Source organism: Gossypium hirsutum, chromosome A06 (assembly GCF_007990345.1).
Source record: "Gossypium hirsutum isolate 1008001.06 chromosome A06, Gossypium_hirsutum_v2.1, whole genome shotgun sequence".
Classification (NCBI taxonomy): Eukaryota; Viridiplantae; Streptophyta; class Magnoliopsida; order Malvales; family Malvaceae; genus Gossypium; species Gossypium hirsutum.
In genome coordinates this window covers 49,087,466-49,112,829 of record NC_053429.1, presented here as the reverse complement: position 1 = coordinate 49,112,829, position 25,364 = coordinate 49,087,466, and the positions used below count along the sequence as shown (strand labels likewise).

The 25,364-nt window shown below is 34.1% G+C and overlaps 1 protein-coding gene across 1 annotated transcript; it reads left to right on the top strand.

Annotated features, from left to right (window-relative positions):
• The first annotated feature begins 7,305 nt into the window (after positions 1 to 7,305).
• LOC107961691 (L-arabinokinase) lies at positions 7,306 to 19,434 on the top strand. The gene is made up of 30 exons (XM_016897767.2): positions 7,306 to 7,399; positions 7,492 to 7,697; positions 7,780 to 7,887; positions 8,027 to 8,095; positions 8,323 to 8,406; positions 8,565 to 8,641; positions 8,815 to 8,881; positions 9,435 to 9,492; positions 9,578 to 9,645; positions 9,745 to 9,807; positions 10,436 to 10,489; positions 10,590 to 10,692; positions 10,774 to 10,883; positions 11,017 to 11,136; positions 12,067 to 12,123; positions 12,790 to 12,962; positions 13,046 to 13,214; positions 13,536 to 13,619; positions 13,833 to 13,958; positions 14,180 to 14,310; positions 14,385 to 14,466; positions 14,964 to 15,051; positions 15,577 to 15,620; positions 15,708 to 15,803; positions 15,892 to 15,968; positions 17,060 to 17,260; positions 17,441 to 17,606; positions 18,139 to 18,210; positions 18,811 to 19,014; positions 19,121 to 19,434. Exons 2-30 carry the CDS (start codon positions 7,593 to 7,595, stop codon positions 19,238 to 19,240), a joined length of 2,976 nt encoding a protein of 991 aa, XP_016753256.1. The 5' UTR covers positions 7,306 to 7,399; positions 7,492 to 7,592; the 3' UTR covers positions 19,241 to 19,434.
• Positions 19,435 to 25,364: the final 5,930 nt, after the last annotated feature.

Sequence of the window (25,364 nt, the reverse complement as noted above, 5' to 3'; positions counted from 1 at the left end):
ATGTTTAAGTCTGGTAATGCCTCGTACCCTGTTTCGGCGTCGGACATGGGTAAGGGGTGTTACATTCAATCCAAAATTCTTTTCGGTTCGATCCTTGGAATACTCTAGTGTTTCATTGTAACACTACAAATATTACAACTAACTTGTCACACTTGCAGTAAAGCCGCAATTTTTTATATTGTATTTTAATTCTTGAGTGTTGATCTTCATATCTCTCTCTTTTTATTCGCGAGGACGGAGAGAGAGAGAGGGAGAAGCGGTCAATGAGGTCACAATAAACCATATTAACTAGCATATAATACAGTTTCCCCATCCAAGTCTGTGCATATAGCACTTCAGAGGATATTAAAATGAATATCAATCTTTAGGAGTAAATAAACAGCTCGCATACGGATACAAGTCAAAACCAAGTATCGTTCACTTATAAATGTACGTCACAACTAAGTATAGCTCCTTCGTGGATATTAACCGCATCTAAATACAATTCAAAAGCTAACACATATTATGACTAAGTTTAGTGCATTGGCAGATACTGTCCCCATCTAAGTACATTTACAAAATTATAGTTCACTGTTGGATATTGATATATTCAAGTACAGTTCACATGGGGTACACTTACAGACATTTTTAGTCCCTTCCTTGTGCTAGCTTCGGATCCTTACAATGCTTCGAAGAGCTAATGTTCCATTTCCATGATATTGTTCTATAGAGCTAGTGTTACATTTATACCAATTGAACCTTCGCAAATCCTTGTTAATTTGAAAACATACATGTTCCCCCGCAAGGAAGGGGTCATTTGCCAATCTCGATTTGCATTCACATGCCCTACCGGAGGCAAATGTATAACATATCATATTATATGTTTACTACTCCCATCACAACCACAATTCAACAGACCTCTATTACCCCCTTTCCACTTTTCTAGATATTGAGCTTGTGGACCAAGGAAGGAGTATCCATTTTAATCATTCATACAAATTTATTTAGATTTTTATTTGTATCTTGTTAACACAAGAATGCACCTGAAAATTCTAAGATAATACAAACTATACCTAAAAAGAAAACATTATTTTTGAGCTAGTTCGTTATTTATCAAGTACAAAAGTGAAAAAAACTCACAAGAAATTTCCAAGAAAGCGTTATTTACTCAATGGGTTCTTTCCCTTTTTTATTGGGGCCCTTTCCCTCATCTTTAACTAAATACAATCAAACATCTCTATTAAATATAGAAGCAACTGAGACTATTACATAAAATAAGAATCGGCAACATGCAACAATTTAATTAGAAGGAAGTTTCCTTCCTTCCAAAACTTCCAATGAAAACTTTTATATATAACTTCAACTACTCTTTCATTTCCTAATATTTTAACTAAAGGAGGACTCAAGAAATTACTAGCAATTGACTCGAAAGGCAACGTTAAACAGGCTATAATTGCAGGTTCTTCCTTCAAACAATGAAGAACGCTTCTAATTTTCTTTAGTGACAACAAAGAAGAACTGGGTAAAGTCTTTCCTCTTTTATACCTCTATTTTTAATATAAAACTAAGCTCTTTCTTCTCTAAACAGGATCCCTAATCACATTACATGTGCACATGATTCCACTAATTAAGCACAACTATCAAGACTCTTCAGGTGTCATGCATAGTGGCCTGTTTCCTTCCTAAGATTTGACACATAATGTAACGCCTCAATTTTCGGGAATTCTGTGAATGTTGGCAAAATTTCATGCTTTGATTTTGTCATTTGTGAGTGAAATTATGAAATAGGACCTATGTGAAAATGTTTGAAAATGCTATAGGCTAAATTGAAATGGCCAAATAAATAGGAGTGCAAAATAGGAGGATTTGCATGACAAACCTCCCATTTTACATGAAATGGCTAGCCATCATGTTGTTGTAGACAATATGAGCACTTGATATCCATAATTCATGGTACAAATTGATAATGGGTTAGGTAAATGTTCCATGATAATGGATTAGGTAAATATTCCGTGATAATGGGTTAGGTAAATGTTCCATGATAATGGATTAGGTAAATATTCCATGATAATGGGTTAGGTAAATGTTCCATGATAATGGTTTAGGTAAATGTTCCATGATGGGAATTTCATGTCTTTTGTATTAAAGAATTAAATGGATGAAATATGAAATTTTATTAAAAGAAAAAGGGGTGAAAAGAACAAATTTTTGTCCATCTTTATTCATCATAGCCTAAAGTTAGAGAAGAGAAAGGAGAGGAGAAAGCTCTTGAATGTTCGGTCACTTGGGGAAGAAAATTGAAGGTAAGTTCATGGTAGTTTGCTTCTATCTTGATGTTCATGAGTTCTTCTTGATTCTACCTTAACTCTTGAATCATATTTTGGTTTTTAGTTGTGTTGTGAGCATTTAGTCATGAATTAAAATGAAGGAAATGGTTGTTGTTTCATGTTCTTTTGATGAAAAATGGAAGATAGGTGAAGTTGAGCCAAACAAATGAGCATGCATGTGCCTTAGATGCTAAGCGAAAAATCAGCTAACATGTTGTGCTTTAAAATGATGAAATGGAGATTATACTTAAGTAAAATCATAGATATGTGATGATTGATTGGTGATATACATGTTTAAATAACAAGCATGCGAGTTAGGTGTGAAAGAGTGATTTGGTAATAAATCTGCTCGAGACAGCAGCAGTAACGTGACTTTGGAAAATCACCATAAATTGTGGGAGATGAGTTGGAAGCTGCATAAATTATGTAATTAAAGCTTAATGAGTCTATTTTCAAATGGAATAAACGAGAACATATTTTGAATTCTGTACAATGAGAAATTTGATTCGTAATGAAGAGTGGTCAGATTAGTCAAACAGTGAAACATGCGAAACTTTGAGAAAAATCTGGTATTGATTGGCCAAACCAAAAAATTCTTAAAATTTTATGGATATAAGATATATGAGTCTATTTTCAGGGAAAATTAACGGCACTTGATTTGGAGTTTCGTAGCTCCAGTTATAAATGATTTAGTGACTGTTGCTCAGGAAGACAGCTTGCAGTGAAATTATGATTATGTGGTAAACATTGACAAAAATTTGTTAATAAGTTGCTTATTGATTTCTTATAAGCTTACTATGATCTGTAGGTGTGGTTGGCCGAATATTGTAAGGGGTTAATACGTAGTTTGTATTTGAATAGTTAGATTAACGTGTTAGTAATCCAATTGTAGGCGGTTCGTGTGTGGATCTCGTCAGCATATCGTCGCAAACAGGTGTTTAACTAACACCCTCTTTCTTAGTCAGGATCGGAAAAAGTTGAAAAGTCGAAATGCCGAAAACTGGTATTTTGTAGATTTGTGAGTGTGCGAATGCTCGTGAGGTAAATCGATTAATGTTTTTGGTAAATTGCAAAATTTGGACTGCAAAGTGCATGATTTCTGTGCCCTCGATATTTTTGGGCTTAATGGGCCAAAATTGGAATGATGGGCCAACGGGCCCAATTCGGTAAGAACCCTCGGTACGTGATTCTGTTAGTACGTGAAAAGTAAGAATATGCATGAAAAACCCTAAAATAGATAAATTACTGAAATACCTTTAAAAGTGGAAAATTTACAGTTTTACCCCTAGTAGATAAATTACTGAAATACCCCTAGGGTTAAATTGACCTAAATGCATGTTTGATTGTTGTTATTTACTGCATGCCATGTTGTTATTATCTGATGCATGGGATTGGGATATTGACGGAGGAAGTACTGAAAGTGGCTTGTCCACGTACTGGAGGCTTTGCCTCAATTTACTGTTAACTGAGCAGCAAGGCTGCAACTGTGGAGTGTTGGGCTGGGTGGGTTGAGCTATTCCCCACATGGAGTGTATGGCTGGTACGGGTGGAGTGTAGTGGTTGGTGGGTTGAGTAGTCTCCCCAAATGGGCTTGCATATGTTTACTGATGTTGCATGTATTTTGATATAGGCCTATGGGCCATACTGTTATCTGAATAAGGGGCTAAGGCCCAGTTTATTGTAATCTGAAAAGGGCTCTGGCCCAGTACCGCTGTTACCCAAATGGGCTTGCATATGTTTACTGATGTTGCATGTATTTTGAAATGGGCCTATGAGCCATACTGTTATCTGAATAAGGGGCTAAGGCCCAGTTTATTGTAATCTGAAAAGGGCTCTGGCCCAGTACCACTGTTACCTGAATGGGCTTAGGCCCAATGGGCTTGAGCTGACTTGGGCTTTGAATGGGTTTTCCTTACACACTGAGTTTCCCCAAACTCACCCCTTTTATTTTCATCCACGCAGGTAGTCCCCAACCATAGTGGGCTTGGAGCTGTGAGGGAATTCGGAGTGGCCACCGTTCTGAAAGTTTGATTTTCTTCTGGTGAACTGGACATCCTTTTTTTTACGTTTGAAGTTTTTGGTTTTTAAATGTAATAAGGCCACTTAATTATTTTTGATGGTGTTAATATGTGTTACTAAGATAAGTATTACTTATTTTAACTGTTGAAGTTGGAAAGCTTTAAGGCGCGTTTTCAAAAACAACAATTGATTTCAAAATACCACGATGACAAGCAAAGCTTCCGCAATGAAAGTATTTTCCAAAATTAATCACTTTTCCTAAAAAAGACTTAATCAAATCAGTTTCCTAGAAATATACATGACGTTGAGGTGTGGCAATGGCGGTGTACATGTTTAGGATTGGATCTGAAGGGAGCTTGGTACTTAAGCAGTCCGATGGACTCACATCCTCTTTTCCGGTTTCCTACCTGGTGCACAGCTTCCATCTACTTTAACCTATAATCATCTTTTAAAACACTAAGTAAGTTTTTCTGGATCAACAATATAAAATGTTTTGAATGCTTCGATGTGGCATGTCAGATCCGACCATAACGTCTGGGCTGGGTTTGGGGTGCTACACATAATTGGTACATGTCTCACTTATCACGAGTTAATAATCAAATGATTAAATTTGCCACCATTAAACTCGCCAAAACACAATAGTTTGCCAAACGCTGAATGGGAGTCCGTAAGATGGCGAAACATAACAAAACAATTCGCTAGAGGATGCACTTGGATAAAACTAGTCTAATCTTGCTTATATACGGGCTCACTTACAAGTTCCTTACTAAATCCACTTAAACCATCCAAAATACATATTCAAAAATTTGGGGTGTGGCACAAAATCTTAAAGAAAAAGCCAAAGTTGTAAAAAGTTGATGGTGTTGTTGTCACAATCCAAGATAAGTGATTTTCCCTTTTTAACTTCTCTAATTTGAGTTTGCAAAAAATATTAATTTCATCTTTTGAAAAAAAATATCGAGGGCATCATAGAAAATTTAAACTTGCATGTTGTGTTGTTGCTCTTCATCCTTGAGGATGAGGATCTTCTAGTGCGGGGAGAATTGTTGTGTGTCAAATTGTATTAATTTTTAGTATTTGTTAAGTTTAAAGAGGGTTAATTGAATGAAGATAAATAATGTAGTTTAAATAAAAGGCATTAGTGATATAAGGTTGCTTTGTTAATAATGTAACAAAATAATTGAATTAGTTAAAATGAAAAAGGGAATGTGGTTGTTATTTTCCCATTTAACCATTTACAGCAAGCTTCTCTTTTCCTTAGCTTTTCATTTTTGTCTTGTTCTAGGTTTTTATTAAGCCACGTCATTAATTTCATTAAAGCATTTTAAAGTTTAAAAATTATTTTAAAATCTAAACTGTATTTTTTTTTTGAATTGAGCCACATTAATAAAAGTATTTTAAAATTTAAAAATCAATTTAAAATCTGAACTATAGTTTAAAGATGTTTCATGAAATTAATTTAAAAATAAAAGAAAATGTGTTGTTTGGATGAGTTGAGTTGCGTGCCAGATATGTAGTTATTTGACATTTATCCGCTAATGCAATAAAATGTCTCCAAGTTGGGAAAATAAAGAAACAAAACAGATTTTTATACAAATAAAAATAGAGAAAAAAATAGATACAGTTCGAACGGTGTAGACATTATTTATTTTATAAATACTTTATTTTAATTTTATGAAAATTTTAGAATTTAAAAATTTAAGATTTATAAGACTAAGGAAACTTCAAAATTTTATTTTTAATAAAAAAGAGGCGAAGAGAGATTGTCGAAAATTTAAATTCAATAGTTTCAACTTAATATTTATTTGATTTTTATATAAAAAAGTGGAAGGATGCAAAATTTATAACAGTATTAAGTCCCTTAGTATATCAATAACTCAATCAAATAAATTATTTGGTATTAAATTCATGAAAACAAATTCTATAATTAAAATTTGAGCAAAAATGTTTTAATAAAAAAAGTCAAAGGGGCTACTATGATATTTCTTTTCAAAAAAAGAAAAAGTGGCTGCTATAATAATATATATATATACTAAACGTACTATCGTAAAAGAATGGTTCATTTATAAAAAAAACTTCCGTTAATTGGTTGAATGTTCGAATTTGGATAAAACGCATTAACGTATGAGAAAGAAATCGAAGGTCATCATGGCCAGGTCTTTTACAAATTAACAAATCAATTTTCATATTAAACGTTTTAGAATAAAAAAAATCAATATTTATATAAAATTATTAAAAGCTCAAATATTAATATAAATAACAATTTCAAAAACAGAAAGCTACTAGGACAGTAGCAATAATTTGTATGGTTTTTTAGTTGATTGGGATAGTATATCAAACTTTATAACCAAAAAGTTAATAACAATATAAATAAACTTTTAGTTTTTCCATCAAAATAGAAAAAAAAACGTTTAAAGTCTTTTTCTCATCATCTTTTATCTTTTATTTATGGGGTAAAGTAACATTGGACTTTTAAATTTGATAAATTTTCAATTTAGTCTCGGAATATTTTATTTATCGATATAGAATTTGATATATATATTTTAATTTTGATCTATATGATGACATGATACTCTAATATTATGATACGTCATCACTTAAAATATTATTTTGTTTTTATAAAATGTTTAGATTATAGTGTAGCGCATTCTAAAAAAAAGGATAGAAGAAAAAGAAAAGCACACATGAACTTTACCTCCGCAACATGATAACTTTAAAATTTTATGAAATCACAAGTTAATATTATAATAAATATACATTTTGATATTTAAAAAATTATTTGAGAATAGTTATTTCTAAACTAACATAGAATGACGAGAAATTCAAAGACAAAATTAAAAAAGTTGTCAAATTTAAGTACTAAACTTTGGTTATACCTTTTCTTATTACTATTATTAATAATTGACTATCATCTTTATCCCTTTTCTTCTTACTATTATTAATAATTGACATCATCTTTATCCGGTAGTCTATTTGTCTCTGAATTTGTTTGCGTCTCAACTCTGTCTCTTGTGTAGCCGTCTCACATGTTTGTGTGCATCTCTCTCACTATTAAATTGAAACAAACTTCCCTTGTGAGTTGAGAAATTTGATCTAACTAATTAAGGAAAGAAAAATTATTTTTATTTATTACTATTATTAATAATTGGTCATCATATTTGTATAGGCCCCCCTCTCCTTATTAAATTGAAACAAACTTCTCTCGAAATTTTGATCAAAACACGAAGGAAGTGATTCAAAAAAAAAAAAACAAAAGTGGTGGTAGATATGAGGATCGAAGAGAATGGAGGAGAATCTGCATCCATCAATCACCTCATCTTTGCCTATTATGTCACCGGTCATGGCTTCGGCCACGCCACTCGTGTTGTAGAGGTTTTTCTTTTTGTCCTTAATTCTGTCTAATCCCTCGAAACCTTTAGATCCAATTATCATTTCTGCCTATTGATTGTTATAGGTTGTTCGAAATCTGATTGCAGCGGGGCATGATGTGCACGTTGTTACCGGTGCACCTGACTTCGTTTACTCTTCTGAAATTCAGTCCCCTCGCCTCTTCCGTCGCAAGGTTCTCTCCTTTTTCATTTAATTAAACATAATAGTGGTGAATGTGTTAGGGATTAAAGAACTTCAACAGTTGTCTTTATCTGTGCTGCAAAATTATGGTCGAATCTGTTTTACTATGTTTCTCTCTATGACATTATCAGCTAGTTTTAGACTGTGGAGCAGTTCAGGCAGATGCATTGACCGTGGATCGTCTTGCCTCCCTGCAGAAGGTATTTCAAGCCCTTTTGTAGTTATAAATTCTAATTATTTTATTTTATTTTTACAACATTGTCATGTTCCCAACATAACCATATTATAGCTTGAGTTCAGTTCCATATTGTCTGAAAAGTTTCTACCGTATCTACCTACTTAAATTTACGTGCTATTATTGCCTTCCCCTTCTCCCCCTTGTTTGTACTTTTTTAGTTGGATATTTTCTAATTTCTATATATATTAGTATTCTGAAACAGCTGTCCGACCTCGGGATTCTATTTTAGCAACAGAAGTAGAGTGGCTCCACTCCATCAAAGCTGACTTAGTGGTTTGTATTCTGGTTTTCCATCAAGTGTTTGAATCAAATTGGGACACTGAGTCTTTGATTTAACCTTTTAATAAAAATAAAAGGAAAAGAGGCATAGAATTGTATCATATTTAACATGTCTTCCAAATTAAAACGAAGTTTGCTGTGAATGAAAACAGGTTTCAGATGTTGTTCCAGTTGCATGCCGCGCCGCTGCTGAAGCTGGAATTCGCTCAGTCTGTGTTACCAACTTCAGGTAATTTATTATCATGACCGTTTCAAGGAAGAAGTGCACCTTTATAAGAATTTAATCTGTTCTCAAACCCTTCATACCATACTGTTTTTGGTACCTTTATGAACCCTGTGAAATTGTCAGAAGCCAAAAGTTTTACTTGTAATTATTTGATCTATATCCATCTATGATTGCAGCTGGGACTTCATTTATGCTGAGTATGTGATGGCTGCTGGATATCACCATCGTTCAATAGTTTGGCAGGTAATATTTATAATCAACTGATTCATGTATTCTATGGATGTACTTAGCTGCTTAGTAGGCATTTTTCTAATGAACTTTTAGGCTTTAGTTCTTCACAAATATATGCCTATTAAGTGATTAATACCTGGTGAAGGTTGTTAGTAGAGAAATCTATATTAGATGCTGATTGAGTCTTAACTCGATTGGCTTGGGCATTATTGCCAATGCAAGAGGACGTGAGTTTGAGTGAGCTTAAGCGCATTATCCTCCTATTTATGAGTTGGGGAGGGGCTATGTGTAGTTCGAGGTATTGTGTCAAAAAGATCAGATATGGTCAAAACCTATAATGAGATTGTTTAAAAAAAATCTATATCACATGCTTAAGCATGCCAAATGTTGTTTGAATCCTATATTTGCGTATAGTTGTTGGCTTTGAGTTCAATAACATCTTTAAAACTCTGGGCTCACTAATAGTATTAAGCGATCATTTCCAGGCAACACATTCATGTGTAAGTTTCTGTATCAGTTATTCCAATGTTTGTAATTTTGTTAGTCTCTTTAAACTCTGGTACAGATAGCAGAGGATTATTCACATTGTGAGTTTCTCATCCGTCTCCCAGGATACTGTCCAAGTATGTATAGAGATGGCATTCCTATGTTTTCATTATTGATTATAAATTTGTTAAAGTCTAATCTGAATGTCATTTGTTTTCACAGTGCCTGCTTTCTGTGATGTTATTGATGTACCTCTAGTTGTAAGGAGATTGCATAAATCTCGCAAGGAGGTTAGAACAAGGCAGTATCTGTATCTTTTACAATATTTAATTTACATCTTGATCAATGTTTTCAATATATTGCTGTTTCCCTCATCCTGTTGGCTCTAGGTGAGAAAGGAACTCGGAATTGGTGAGGATGTGAAGCTAGTTATTCTCAACTTTGGTGGACAGGTAAATTACCTAAACCATTCAAGATTGCCTTGATCATATGGGTTTTTCTCTGAGTTTTATTTGGAGTGTATGTTTTAATGTCTACGGGCTTTCCCTTTTCTCTTGGGACTGGGATTAAATTCCTTTTTATTCTTATGGTATTTGTTCATCATTATTTTGTTGCAACTTTGCTGGTGAGATCCCATATACATGGAGTATTGTTTGTGAATGATTATTTCCAAATATATATACTGTTGAAGTAGTTGGTGGCTGTTCAGATACTGATAATTTGTGCAAATAGTTTAACAGCTGAACATATTAACTTGCTATTTGCTGGCCAAGTATACTAATCTTTAGAGTTCATCTAATAACCTAACCATCAGTTAACGGAGATTGCATTATCATGTTAAAACTTAAAACTAGAGTAAAAAGTGAAATGTTTTAATGTATTGCATGTCATCGTGAATGTGATGTATTGACAGGTGACTGTTTCACTGAAGTTTCACATTCCTTTTTTTTTATTTGACAAACTGTTGTTGGACTTGCACTATTATGTCAATCTGTTAGACAATTCCACAATTGTACCGAGACTTTTAAGATATTTATCCATTTTAAAGTGCACTTAATCACTTAGTTTGCTTATTTACAGCCTGCAGGGTGGAAGTTGAAGGAAGATTACTTACCTTCTGGTTGGCTGTGCCTGGTATCTTTTATAGCACGTCCAATTGTCCTTGGAGGTTGCTCTAGCATAATCTTACTGTCTGGCATTATGTGCCAATCTTGAATATTGTTTTACTATACAGGTTTGTGGTGCCTCTGATACCCAGGAGCTTCCACCTAATTTTTTGAAGCTTCCAAAAGATGCATATACACCTGACCTTATAGCGGCATCTGACTGTATGCTTGGTTAGTTTGAAATTTTCAACATGCAAAACTGCATTAGATGAGTGAGAGAAGTAATATTCAATAGTATATCCACTGTTTCAGGAAAAATTGGGTACGGCACTGTTAGTGAAGCCTTGGCATATAAATTACCTTTTGTCTTTGTTCGAAGAGATTATTTCAATGAAGAACCCTTCTTAAGAAATATGCTTGAGGTTCCCTTCCTTTCATCTATTTTATTTGTTTCAATCATCTCTTATCTTTCATATCCTAATTTATTATTAAGAAATTTGATTATATAGACTAAATAATCAAGGATTGGTTAAGATGTCATTATTTTCTTTACAGTTTTATCAAAGTGGTGTTGAGATGATTAGAAGGGATTTACTCACTGGCCATTGGAAACCCTATCTTGAACGTGCAATCAGTTTGAAACCATGTTATGAGGGAGGAATTAATGGTGGTGAGGTATATTTTAACATTTCTTGGTTTCTATTAATTCTATAAACTTTTTGCATATGAATCTCAATGGTTTGTGTTATGCTATTACAACCAAGAAGAACAGTGCATATGTATATAAATGTATATACATACATATATATATATATATGCTTTTTTAGTTATGACAATTATTGATGGGTGCTACTCACGTAGACATATCAGATGGCGATGTGAAATTTTAACCAAATTAAGCTTCACCAGAATTTGAATGTGTACTTTAACAATCATGGGCGAGCATGGTGTTGTCAAGGCATGCGCCTCAAACGTCTTCAGGCCAGGCCCATTTGATAAGGCATATGCCTGGTGCACGTAGGCGCACCTTCTTTGTCAATTTGAACAAAGCTAAACAAAAGTTTTTCACGTTTTGTAGATAAACTGAATCAATCTTTACAGTTTATTGTCATAATTATATTTATACACACATATATGTACATATCTACAGACACATGCAAAAATATGCACATGTACGTATTGCACTTTAACTTCTTGTCCCTTGGGCATTATAAGGCTTCTAGTTCCCAGAGTGAGCCTTTTACCCTTGACATCATTGCACTTTTTTTTTTTTCTTTTTTTTTGGGGGGGGGGTTTGCATTTGAATGGGGAAATTTTGAAGCTTTTGTATACTGTAAAAATATTGAATTGGTAAAAGAAAACATGCCAATTGTCGTAATTATAAATATATTGTATTTTAGGAAATATGAAGTTCTTATTCATTTTCAGTATTTTTATTGTGTTGGTTGTTTAAACGTGGGTTGGAGGTATTTCTAGTAGTGCTCAATGAAGAGTCTAGTTTGTATAAATATTTGATGTCATTTCTTGTCAGTTTTATGTTCTAAGAGTCTCAACATGTATTTTAGTTTTTATTGATAACATGCTGATATCATGATAAACATCTAGGTGGCAGCTTACATCTTGCAAGAGACTGCTATTGGCAAGAATTATGCTTCAGACAAGGTAACTGATTTTTTCATGGTGTTGCTTGAACTCTGAATCTTCTTGTAGTGTGAAACAGAAACTTCCTGCCTATATGTCTTGGCGATGTATTACATAAATTCCTAACCATGGAAGGAGCAAAGTTCTGCTCTTTTATAAGTGTCTATAACAATGGTTTGTGTAGTGCTATCACAGAATTTATTAGTTCTATCAAGAGGTGTATTGGCTTGATGCACTAGTTGAAAGATTTTCTTATGTTTATATTTTGGATTGGAGGAATTGTCAAATACTTGGAATTGTTACCTACCGTTGAGTTGTTTTTCTTCATCATATTGTTTTAAAGGAGACGCCTACGAGATCATGCATGCATGTTAGAAGGGTTTTTCTTTTATGGTGATTTAAGTGGCCCCTTATGCATATAATGCTAAGAAAGTAGGCGGAAATCAAATCATCTTGACAATAAGCGGTCCTTCTAGAATGAGGTTGTCTTCAATGGAAAATTTGCATGTTACGGTATAGGTTAGTGATTTTAATATGAAATGCAGATAGATAAATGCACTGCTGGATAAGTTCTTACAGGTTTTAAATTGCTGCTCAGAAAAGTCATCTACACTGATATTTTAAAATTTATTCAAGCAACTTTTAGTTCCTTCGGTTGCTATCTGATTCATATATTTCCTTATATAGTTGAGTGGTGTTAGAAGGTTACGTGATGCTATAGTTCTTGGGTATCAACTGCAAAGGGTCCCAGGCAGAGATGTCAGTATCCCTGAATGGTACACAAATGCTGAAAACGAACTTGGTCTAAGTACCGGATCACCGACTTCTGAAATGAGTGAGAGCAACGCGATTACAGAATTGTGAGTTTTATTTATCTTAATCAATGATGATAGTGATGGATTCAATTATGTCGTTTTTTGACACATTTCTATTTTTGTTCTAGTTGCACTGACGACTTTGAAATTCTTCATGGGGATCTTCAAGGTCTTTCCGATACAAGGAGTTTCCTAAATTCTTTGGTAGAACTTAATAATGTTTCTGATTCAGAAAAGAATAATGAGAAGCGTCAGATGCGTGAGCGTAAGGCTGCTGCTGGGCTTTTTAATTGGGAGGTATGCTAATTCTAACAAAATTTGTTCTTTTGCGATTCAAAAGAATCCATTACCATTAAGGATCCAATCTAAAAACCAATCGACCATACGTAAATTGGCACAACTCGAATATAGGACCACAGGAAAACCTAAGAGTTCTAGATGTGGGATAACACCAGTTAACACTCTTCTTACTTTGAATCATTCAGTGTGAAAGGCCTGCTGATAAATATATATTAGGCTCAGTAACCGTTTTACTATCCTGATATTTTGAAACTGGGTCCTGCTTCTGGCTTCATTCCTGTTTATAGGTTGATTGCTTTGGGTTAATTTTCTGTACAGGTGGACATCTTTGTGACAAGGGCACCTGGAAGGCTGGATGTTATGGGAGGCATTGCTGATTACTCAGGCAGCCTAGTATTGCAGGTTAGGTTTTTCTTTCTGTTGCTCTGTTATCTGAATAGTTCTGTAGAATTTCAGTTGGTTTCTTTCCTTTTTTTTCTCCCCATTTTCCTTCTCTTCAAGTCAAATTTCATAATAAATTAAAAAATTTGTTACTTTCAGCTTGATTTATCAATGTATCTCAATGAAATTAATTCTAATCTTTCTCCTCTTAACCAATCATGCCTACTCTAACAGATGCCTATAAGGGAAGCCTGCCATGTAGCCGTGCAACGGAATCATCCAAGTAAACACAGGCTCTGGAAACATGCACTTGCACGGCAGAATGCTAAAGGACAAGGACCAATGCCTGTTTTGCAAATTGTATTATATCATTAATTTGTTTCTCACTAATGTTGATTGCATAAATTTTTTTCCCTTCAAAATTGATAGCAAATATGTGTGCTGTAATTCTTCATGTTCTTCTTAAATCCTAATCAAACAAATCTCTTCTTAGAAAAGTAATATACATGCATTTTTAGTTAGAAATGACCCACTTTGTTGCAGATTCTGAAATACATTCTAAGCTCCTACTGTTGTGACAGGTATCATATGGTTCAGAGTTGAGCAACCGTGGCCCAACTTTTGACATGGATTTATCTGACTTTATGGAAGGAGAGCAACCAATTTCATATGAAAAGGCAAACAAATACTTTGCCCAAGATCCATCCCAAAAGTGGGTCCTTGTCCATGCATGATTTTTCCTCTGTTACTCTATATGCTAGATGCTAATTATGTTTATCAAATCAGGTGGGCGGCATATGTTGCTGGGACAATTTTGGTTTTGATGAAAGAATTAGGTGTACGCTTTGAAGATAGTATTAGCATGCTGGTAAGAGGGTATTTCTTTGTTGTTTATGCTGTTGCTGAATAGTATCTACCCTCCATTTCTTACGCTTCAGCTTGCACCTTTTCTTTCTTTTATTCTCCATTTTCTATTTATATTTGACAGGGCTTCTTAGTCATAGCATTTAATTTAATTTACTTGAGATTTATAACACTGTACTTTGAGTTCAATGCAAAAGAACTGCATGGGGGTAAACTTTTTGCTTGTATAATGGGCAGGGAACTGAGCTTAATAGTAGGTCTGATTTTTATTCGACTATTGATGGGGCTGCTTATATGTCATGTTTAATCATATATCATAATGGTTTACAGAGGCACTTTGCTACTAAAGTTTGTATGTTTATCCGTGAAGTGTGAATTGGCTCTGTGTTTGTATGAAATTGATATTACGAGTCACTTAATCTGATAAGTTCTGACTTTTCTCTGTTGTAGTCACATATGCTGCTGCTAGTATCTAGATAATTACTTTTCAGCTACATACAGGTTTCTTCTGCAGTCCCAGAGGGTAAAGGAGTATCGTCTTCCGCCGCCGTGGAAGTTGCTAGCATGTCAGCTATAGCAGCCGCTCATGGTATTTCTAAAATTCTCATTTTCAACATGAAACTACTTTGATATTTATTACATTTCCTCTTTTTTCTATACATGACAAAGATTGTTCTCATTTTACTCGAAGAACAGTAATTTCTTATGGATAATTTGTATTTTAGACATGATTAAATCTACATAGAGATAAACAGATTAATCATTTGTGAATGCCGCCATCTGCTGGAAGACATAATTTGGGAGGCATTATCTTTGAAGAGGAGGCTAGTAATTAGTAGATTTTGGTGTAGAAATGCCTCATAATGCTCTGATTGTTGAATTGCGTCATTTGATTTCATTTTGATGCACGAGGAGATGATCAAGCTTTCAGTTGAATTTGTGAAGTATTTTGAACATTTGATGCTTTCCTGTTGAACTTCTAAGCATGATCATCTTTGTCGTGTTTAGATCATATACAATGCAGCTTTCCAAGGGTTAGGCCTTTCGTAACAGATAAAGTTGGTCTTTATTTTGAGCGGTAACTTATTTAGACCATCTTATACTTGCTTTGCAGGATTGAGCATTAGTCCAAGAGAGCTTGCCCTACTCTGCCAAAAGGTATGACATAAATATTTTCATCTTACATTCGACAGACGTGTTTCAAGCATTTAGTTGATTTGCTTATTCTTTTGGGTCATTTATTAGGTGGAGAATCACATTGTAGGAGCCCCATGTGGTGTTATGGACCAAATGACTTCAGCATGTGGTGAGGCAAATAAACTACTTGCAATGGTTTGTCAGGTAAGCGACATTACCTCTGCAGAATAATCGATTGTGAAGTTGTGTTTTTGCTTAAGTGACATTCAAAATCAATGGTTGTCTTATGCAGCCTGCTGAGATAATTGGTCTTGTAACAATTCCAAGTCATTTCCGATTTTGGGGAATCGATTCAGGAATACGACACAGGTACTAGGTCCATCATCATCATTATGGTTAGCCTGTACTAGCAATGAACATTGTTTACGTTGCACGCTTGTTTTCTGGGATAGTTATGCTAAGTTGAACTTCCTTGCATTAATTAGTTTTTTATTGTAAAATCAGAAATCACTATATTTAAATAAAGGGATAATATAATTTTTGGTCCATGAACTTGGCAAGTGGTCCACTTTAGCACCTGTACTTTCTTTTTATCTATTTTGATACCTGAACTTGGCAACTAGATTCATTTTATTCTTTGAAAAACATAAAAGTTAAATGACATGAAATTCTGAGACTATACCACATCATCATTTGAAAATTTTAAAAAATTATATAAATTTTCAGGTGATGACATACAATCTGTGTCACATTTAGTGTTCAAATAACTAAACCCATGGTTGAACTGGTTAGACCACTAGTTCTCAAATCAATCGGTTTGATCAGTGCAACTGTTAGACGAATAATAATTAATTAATTAATTAAAAATTCATAAAAATTAAAAAAAGAAATTATTAAACTAGTTCAACTATTGGTTTATCCCAATTTCTGAAAAAAAAAAATCTATTGGTTTTCATCCCAATTTTGATTTTTTATTGGTTTCAAGTAGTTTTTTTTTCAATTGGTTCAACCCCTTTTTTCGGATCAGTATACTGGTTGGTTCTCGGTCCAATTGGTCTGACCAACCAGTCCAGTCTTATTCTAAGAACACTTGTCACAGCATCAAATCTTGACGGAATCTAAGTTTAGGGAGAAAAATGGATCTAGTTGCCAAGTTTAGGTTCCAAAGTGAACAAAAAAAAAATTACAAGTACTAAAGTGGACCTAGTTGCCAAGTTCAGGGGTCAAAAATTATATTATCCCTAAAAGAAATATAATTTAAAGTCTGTTACCTTCCATATATATCTCTAAAACGTGCTTAAATTGAATACCTTATGGCCATCCATGATCTTTGAAACATTGCTTACTCAAATGCATTTATAGTTGCCAGTACCTTCCGTTATTTGGATTGACCTTTCCCTTGTTACAGAAATTCCCATTCCTTAGTATCTGTTTTTTTTTTTTTTTTTTCATATATGCAGTGTTGGAGGTGCAGACTATGGATCTGTTCGAATAGGAGCCTTTATGGGTCGAAAGATTATAAAAGCTACAGCATCAACTAGGTTGTCTCAATCAATGTCTACTGCTAATGGGGCATCCCCTGATGAAGTGGACAATGATGGACTAGAATTACTTGAAGCCGAAGCTTCATTAGATTATTTATGCAACTTGTCACCTCACAGGTAACTGTCTTTTATGAGGCTTTCTCCTTTCATCTTTTCTAGATTTTACTTAGCCTAATTAACTCAAGAGTTGACGGCCCTTTTTTTTTTTTTGGATTACTGTAACTGTTAGTATGATCTCTGAAGATCTGTGTTTCATTTGCTGGCAAGTTCTTCTTTTCATTTGGTCTTGTGCTACAGATACGAAGCTCTTTATGCCAATCTACTTCCTCAATCAATGCTTGGTGAGGTGTTTTTGGAGAAATATGTTGATCATGGTGATACAGTTACAGTAATCGATAAGAAACGAACATATAGTGTAACAGCTGCTGCTAAACATCCTGTATATGAAAATTTTAGGGTCAAGGTAGGTTTTTGATCTGGCGGCTTATTGGATTACAATCAATTTACTTTCCATTTGAATTTTGATTTATATTGATTGAATTACTGTGTCTTTGCAAGATAAAATTTTCTAATCACTGTCATGCTTATTTTCTTCCAACTGTAAAATGTGTCCTTCACTATGAATATTTTTGATGCATTGGTCTTACTCTTGCTTAAGTTGATATTGTCGTATTTCCATTTTGTTAATATTACAACATCTTCAGGGTCCTGTCTAAATTTTCTGTTGTAAGTTTTCTTCAAACCTTTCTATTTCCTCCTCCGCTCTTTACATGCATATTCTGCTCCTACTGAAAATCAATCCTGGAGTACTCGAAGGTGGCTGAGCTTTTAATCTAGTTGTTGATTACCAATAGTTAATTTTTATCCATTAATGTTCTTATTCTTGGGCCTCCAAATTACCAGACACATGTAGACATGTATGTTTCCCTTGGTAATTATTTGCTGAATTTCCTTGGTAACATGTTTTCTATTTATTTTTGTGAATTTATGTGTAGGCCTTTAAGGCACTACTGACATCTGCGAGTTCAAATGAGCAACTTACGGCACTTGGAGAGCTGTTGTATCAGGTATATGCTAAAGGTCTTTTAATAGGTTTGTCTATGTAATTGATAGGTTAGTTAGATTTTCTTCTGGGTACAATTCAAGCTCCATTGGTAGGATCAAATCAATGTCACACGCATCACTAGCAGGCAATTCAATCCCATGACATAGGTATTGGGTGAACACCCTTGGCCAATGGACCAAATCTTGGGGTCTGTTAGATTGACTTTTTAATGAAAAGGAAACAAAAGAGAAAATATTATTTGTTTAATGGATACAATATGTTTTAATTGCAATTGAATTCATATTAGTTATTGAGAGACTAGTGCTTCAACTCTATGAATAACTAACATCAAGAGTACAAATTTATCAAACACAACTCTCTCAAGAAAACAAGAAGAAAGGAGCTGAACCATAGATAACCTATATAATATCAAGAGGTAGTAGTCCTATCAACATATATCCTGACTTAGAGTATTCATCTTTGGTAAACACGTTTGGTGATGTTTTTCTTTATTTTGGTTTTATGATGGTGGTAGCACTATAGACTAAATGAAACAATGCAATAATGATGTTTCTGTGAAAAGAAAGAAGAGATGAAATGTAGTTGCATACCACTTTTGCAGTGCCACTACAGCTATAGTGCATGTGGTCTCGGTTCCGATGGGACAGATAGACTGGTACAGTTGGTGCAGGAGATGCAGCATGGTAAAGCCTCTAGAGTTGATGATGGAACTCTATATGGAGCTAAAATTACCGGTGGCGGCTCTGGTGGAACAGTTTGCGTAGTTGGAAGAAATTGTCTCCGAAGCAGCCAACACATTCTAGAGGTGAGTTGAAGTGAAAACATATAGCTAGCTAGACGTTCATATATGGTACATTAATTGTTAGTATTAAAAGGAAGGTATCTAACAAATCTGATTACTATATTTCCAGATTCAGCAAAGGTACAAAAAAGCAACAGGATATTTGCCCTTCATTTTTGAAGGTTCATCCCCTGGTGTAGGCAAGTTTGGATATTTAAAAATTCGACGAAGCATCGCTCCCAAATCCTAAACTGCTGCCTTCCAACGCTTCCATTTATTTATTTTCAAATAAACTCAGCTATTTGGTTTAGATGTATAACGCTTCCATTTATTTATTTTCAAATAAACTCAGCTATTTGGTTTAGATGTATCTTCCTTAAAAATAAATTAAGCAACAATCTCTGGATATTTATTTAAAGTTAATATTTACCATTAATTGATTTATTCTCTGTTTATTTTATCCATTGCATGAGCAGTTGTGAAATTGTTTCCCTCGGTGTTATAAAACGATTCGAATTGGTTTATAATAAATTTGTGATTTGTATAATAAACCAACTCAAAACCAGGTTATCGTTGCTATAAATAAACGAAAGGGTTGTACTGGGCGGCTGTCGGCTGTCTTTTCTAAGGCAATTTGAGGAAGATGGAAAATACTTTATCTTATAGAATTATTTTATAACTCAATTCGAAATTCAACTCGAGAAATCCAATCCAATCAGGAATAAAGTCCCTTTATATACACTTCTAAGGACCTGAAGGGGGGGATTTGCTCTCTCAAAAACTTCGTGTTTTCCATCTTCATAAAAAAACCCTTTTCCTTTGAGCTCTTAAAGAGGGGAAACTGACCAACTAAATTTGATATTCAACTATGGTACGTTGAGCATGGATTGAACCCATCGAAAGAATTTGCCATTCTCTGTGATGCTGAGGTTGTTGTCATCATTTTCTCCAAAACTGGCAAGCTCTTTGGATTTTCCAGCTTTGGTGCAAAAGCAATAGTTGAGAAGCAACAATACTCAATGCTGATGGTAGATATCGAGAGGAAGCCAGCGGCGTCAACAAAAGAGACATGCACCGCCAAGAGTGGCACCAAGCAAGGGGAAGGGCTCCAGCAATACTATATCCAGCACATCCACGAGCTTCAGCTCGACCTCCGCCAAAAAACGCACAATCTCAGCCGTCTTGAAGCCCAACATAACGAGCTCAATTCCTGAGATCCGTATCATACGAACATAACGGTGATAATGCGCAGATGATTGAGTAGTAGATAGCTTTTTAGGTGGTCCATCTTGAACTCCTTCAGTGGTAGAAACATAACTTTGGAACTGAGGCTGCAGTGATATTATAGATATGTTCTAATTTGTAAAAAATTTCACATAGTAAATTTTTAGTATAATTATCCCTTCTTTACTGTCCATAAGTGTAAGTTTTACAGCTTAACTACAATTGCCGCCTGCATGATAAATTCTGAGCTTTGCATTCAACTTTAGATATTGATGATATTAGTAATCTTGTAGTGAAGAGGTAGGATGAAAGTTATTGGTGTTAGTGGCAGTAGGAATTATATGGACATGTTTGTGTTAATAATTGCATTAAAGAGCTAAAATGATTGATGCAATTGGATTTCTACAAAAGATCAGCTGCATTTACCTTTGTGATCATAAAACCTTGAAATAGGATCAATGGTGTAGAAATCAGAGAATTTCGAAACTGAGAACACTTGTGTATTGAGATGAAAGAGAACATAGATGTATGCGTGAGGAAATTAGCAAGCAATACATAATAAAAAAATCCTTTATAATCAATAATTCCAAAGATGATGCTTGGTGTAGCATATATTGTGAACAGTTAATTTGCATGATCTGTCAACAAATTGTCAAAATATTAGGCTTTATAAAGCTGGTTGAAAAAATCCAAGAGGATTGTTGTTGGAGATGTGTAATTGTGTATAGTTGGTTTGTTGCTTATAGCTAAACCATGAAATTAGTTGCATCGTATTGTCATTACTGGAGACTCCTATGTTGTTTGCTAATAATTAAAATATGAATTGCTTATTAATTTCTAGAGGTTAAGGCCATGAATGCATCTGTTGGTTACATTAAGAATTGGATTCTATTTGTTGAAAAAAAAATTCAATTATCTCCATTGCATCAACTAAACTATTATCAAATCTAGCACAAAGTTGTATAAACCAACTACATCTGACCATTTTTAATTTGGTAGCCTGCTACATCTGACCATTTGTTTGTACTCTTACATGTTTATTTGGATTTTATCTGCTGATAATTTTGACGTCTGGTCTGTTTCTTGTCACCTAATTAAGAACTTCACCCTTGTCGATCTTCCCCGACCCTTTTTTCAAAAGTTGCTACATTAACTTACTTTTTGGTAATAGAAAAGTGTTTGATAGTAAATAACTTTTGCATGGTGTATTGTTTGGATTTGCAAAAATAGAATTGTTCTCAAATTCATAATATTTGTTTGCTTGTGTTGATACCTACTTCAACTGAAAAAGCTATATTACTTCATATCTTATTTGCAAAGATAAAACTTGAGCTTGAATTTTGATTTTTCTTAATTTGACTCTTTTAATATTTTTAGAAGTATAATTTCATTTTTTTTTCAATTCATTAATTTTTATTTTCTATTTCTTGGGTTTTTTAATATTCTTATTTTATTGCTCAACAAATTCTTAGGTAAGAACAGCTCATTTTATAGGAGATATACTTGAATCATTTTTAAATTTTAAAACTTCTGTTAGTTTATTTAAATGTGATTACTTCAATGATTTTTACGCCAGTGGTTGGTGTCCTAATGGTTACTCTGATAGTTAAATTTATAGTGATGAAATATGCCAATTAATTATTAGTTAATATTTTTAAATTAAAATCTTTTATAACTTTTATTTTTATGTACTCGATGCTTTAATAAGCACTTCACAAACTATTACACTTTGCTTTTGACTGGGAGAAGAAAATTGACTTAATGATTCTTATTTTAGCATTATCGTCTATGTTACTTTGTCATGTTTTATCATTTTTCTCTCTACAAGAATTTTGGTATATTTGACATGGGCATTTGAACAATTTTAGACCATTTTCTAGCTTAGCTTAAATTATAGCTTATGCTTGGAAGAGTTTGTCTATTCCTGTCAGTGGTTCATAGTTATCTATTAATTCATTATCTTATTCCGGCCAATGATGGAGGTTTATCAACATATCGGCAAATGTTGTCTCAACCTAAAAATTCATTTGTTTGGCAATATCTCTCTTTTGAAATCAAAAGCATGTGGACCTTTCTTAATTATGTAAGGCTTTATTGTTATTTTCGTTTATTAGACTTGGTCCTTGTATTGGGCATAATAAATAATCTTTTACCTTCAAGATTTTATGAATCTCGCGATCTGCTAATTTACGATCATGACCTTCTACTTTCGAGATTTTACGAATCTCGCGGTTCGCTGATTCACGATCACGACCTTCTGCTTTTGAGATTTTACGAATTTCACAGTCTGTTGATTTACGATCACCACCTTCTACTTTCGAGATTTTACGAATCTTATGGTTTGCCGATTTATGATCATGACCTTCCACTTTCGAGATTTTACGAATTTCACAGTCTGCTGATTTCCAATCATGACCTTCTACTTTCGAGATTTTACGAATTTCACAGTCTGCTAATTTACAATCATGACCTTCTACTTTCAAGATTTTACAATTCTCACGGTCCACTGATTGACGATCACGACCTTTGTAACACTCTGTACCTGATTAAGATTTGGATGTTACATCCTGTAACAACCTTTACCCGTGTTCAACGCCGGAACATGGTCCGAGGCATTACCAGACTTATTCGTTCACAACATGCAAAAATCGGGCTACAATTTTTTTTTAAAAACTTTTCATGCATAGGTATAATGTCCCATACACGGGCCTACAAAGTCCTAAACATGCATTGAAAGTAGTTAGGGACTAAACCGAAAACCTTAGGCAGTTTCTTTCCATGAAATAGGGTCACACTTGTGGATATCGGGACACACCCGTGTGCCTTTAACACGCTCGTGTCCTCAGGCCGTGTAACTTTCTGTTTATGACGTCAGCATGCAAATCGAGCCACATGACCAGACCACACGCCTGTGTCCCTCACACGGTTGAGACACATGATCGTGTCTCGGCCCGTGTAATCAACACTTAGGCTATTTTTCAAGCTTTCATGTTACCCATAAACCTTTATAACCTTATACATATTAAAACCACAATTCATTGTATCATTTTAGTGATTAAACACTCTTTATTAAGACATATTCATAACATAAACATGGCCTCTTACAAGCAATGCATCCACTCATGCAATACCAAGTCTAGCTTCCTTAATTCACATTCATAAGACTTGTCATTTTGATGATCACTTTTACCATTATACTATGGTTACCAACTTATCCATTAAGCACTCATGTCCAACCATTATCACGTTTTTATAACATGCAAATACTATATGGCTATGGTCATAGAGTATACATCCAACACACATGTCATATTACCAACAATGCATGGCAAACAAACATAATCACATCATAAACATTAGACATGACATGGATAGCTAGATTTACAAGCCATAATCAATATGAGCCACATCTTATGGCCATATACATATAACTCAATATAAGCCAATGCATTTAGCCAAAGCATAATAATACATGTCAATAAACTAATCCCTATACATGCCACTCACTTGAAATTTCTAATATATGCTTCATTAACCCAATGATAGTGACTTGATAGTGTGACGCTGCTTCCGACGATTTCCAACCCTGAGCTAACCTGACAAAGCTAAAAGAAATGGAAAGGAGGGAGTAAGCTTCACGCTTAGTAAATCCATATGAAAATAATAAGCAACTTATCAACATGCTTCCACCAATTCTTGCAACATACTCTCAAAGTAATACTATCATCATTTGCCTTTTTACCTATGTTCAGGTTAAGTTATTTTCTCGATTCACAGTCTCTAAATTAGTTATATCTGGAGTTACGGAACTCCAAATAGAGCTTCACTAATTTTCCCAGAAACTAGACTCACATATATTCTTACCATCAAATTTTCAAAATTCTTAGTTTAGCCAATTAGTACAATTTATTCTTTAAAGTTACCCCATTTTCACTGTGTAATAGTTTCGACCCCTCTTCACTAAAAATTAATTATCTCATAATAAAGGACTCGGATGACGTTCTTGTCTATTTCTCTTGAAATTAGACTCATTAAGAATTCTAAGCATATAAATTATAACCTATAATTATTTTTGTACAATTTTCAATGATTTTCTCAAATCATAACAGGGGATTTCGAAATTATTCTGGCTCTGTCTCACAATAATTTAAATATTTCATAATATGAAACTCTTTTGCTTATACCATTTCTTCTATGTGAAACTAGACTCATTAAGCTTTAATTTAATATTTTATTCAGCCTCTAACTCAATTTCCACAATTTTTGGTGAATTTTCAAAGTCATACAACTGCTGCTGTCCAACATTGTTTTAGTGTAATATAATGATAACTATCATAAGTTCACTTTCGACTAATCAGGGACTCACCATCTCATGAATTCCATGTTCAAATCGTAAGAAGCAAAATGTGGTTTTAAATCGCAGACTACTTCTGTGGCTAGTGTGGGAATTTCTAGATTTGTTAGACTCGAGTGCCAACGATGTGGTAGAAGTCACCTTGGTCCATGTAGAACTAATGAATGTTATCAGTGTGGTTCTCCAGATCATTTTATTAGAGACTGTCCCGAGAGAATTGAGAAAGAAAAATTTCAGAATGCAAAACCTAGTGGTGCAGTTTCGAGAGGAAGATCTTCGAGAAATGCTAGGAATGAGGCAAGCAACAAGAATGTAGTTAGAGATTCAGCGTTTAAAACTAAAGCTAGAGCTCCGGCTAGAACTTATGCCATAAGGGCGCGTGAAGATGCTTCATCTCCCGATGTGATCACTGGTATTTTCTCTCTTTATGATGTTAATGTTATTGCTTTGATTGACCCCGGTTCTACTCATTCATATGTGTGCATGAAATTGGTGTCTAATATGAGTATACCTGTTGAGTCTACGAAATTTATGATTAAAGTGTCAAACCCGTTAGGCAAATGTGTTATAGTTGATAAAGTATGCAAGAAATATCCTTTGATGATTAGAGGTCATTATTTTCTGGCCGACTTGATGTTGTTGCCGTTTTACGAATTTGATGTTATTTTGGGTATGGATTGGTTGACATTGCATGATGCTAAAGTAAATTGTAAACAAAAGGTTATTGAATTAAAATGTGAAAATGGTAAAATTCTGCGGGTTGAATCAGATGAATCAGAGGCATTGGAAAGTATGA

Bases quoted from the DNA above. Each gene is read 5' to 3' on its own strand.
- LOC107961691 (XM_016897767.2), top strand. From the start codon at position 7,593: ATGAGGATCGAAGAGAATGGAGGAGAATCTGCATCCATCAATCACCTC. The intron at 9,808-10,435 runs GTAAATTACCTA...GCTTATTTACAG, and splicing joins TTCTCAACTTTGGTGGACAG to CCTGCAGGGTGGAAGTTGAA. The intron at 14,467-14,963 runs GTAAGAGGGTAT...AGCTACATACAG, and splicing joins AAGATAGTATTAGCATGCTG to GTTTCTTCTGCAGTCCCAGA.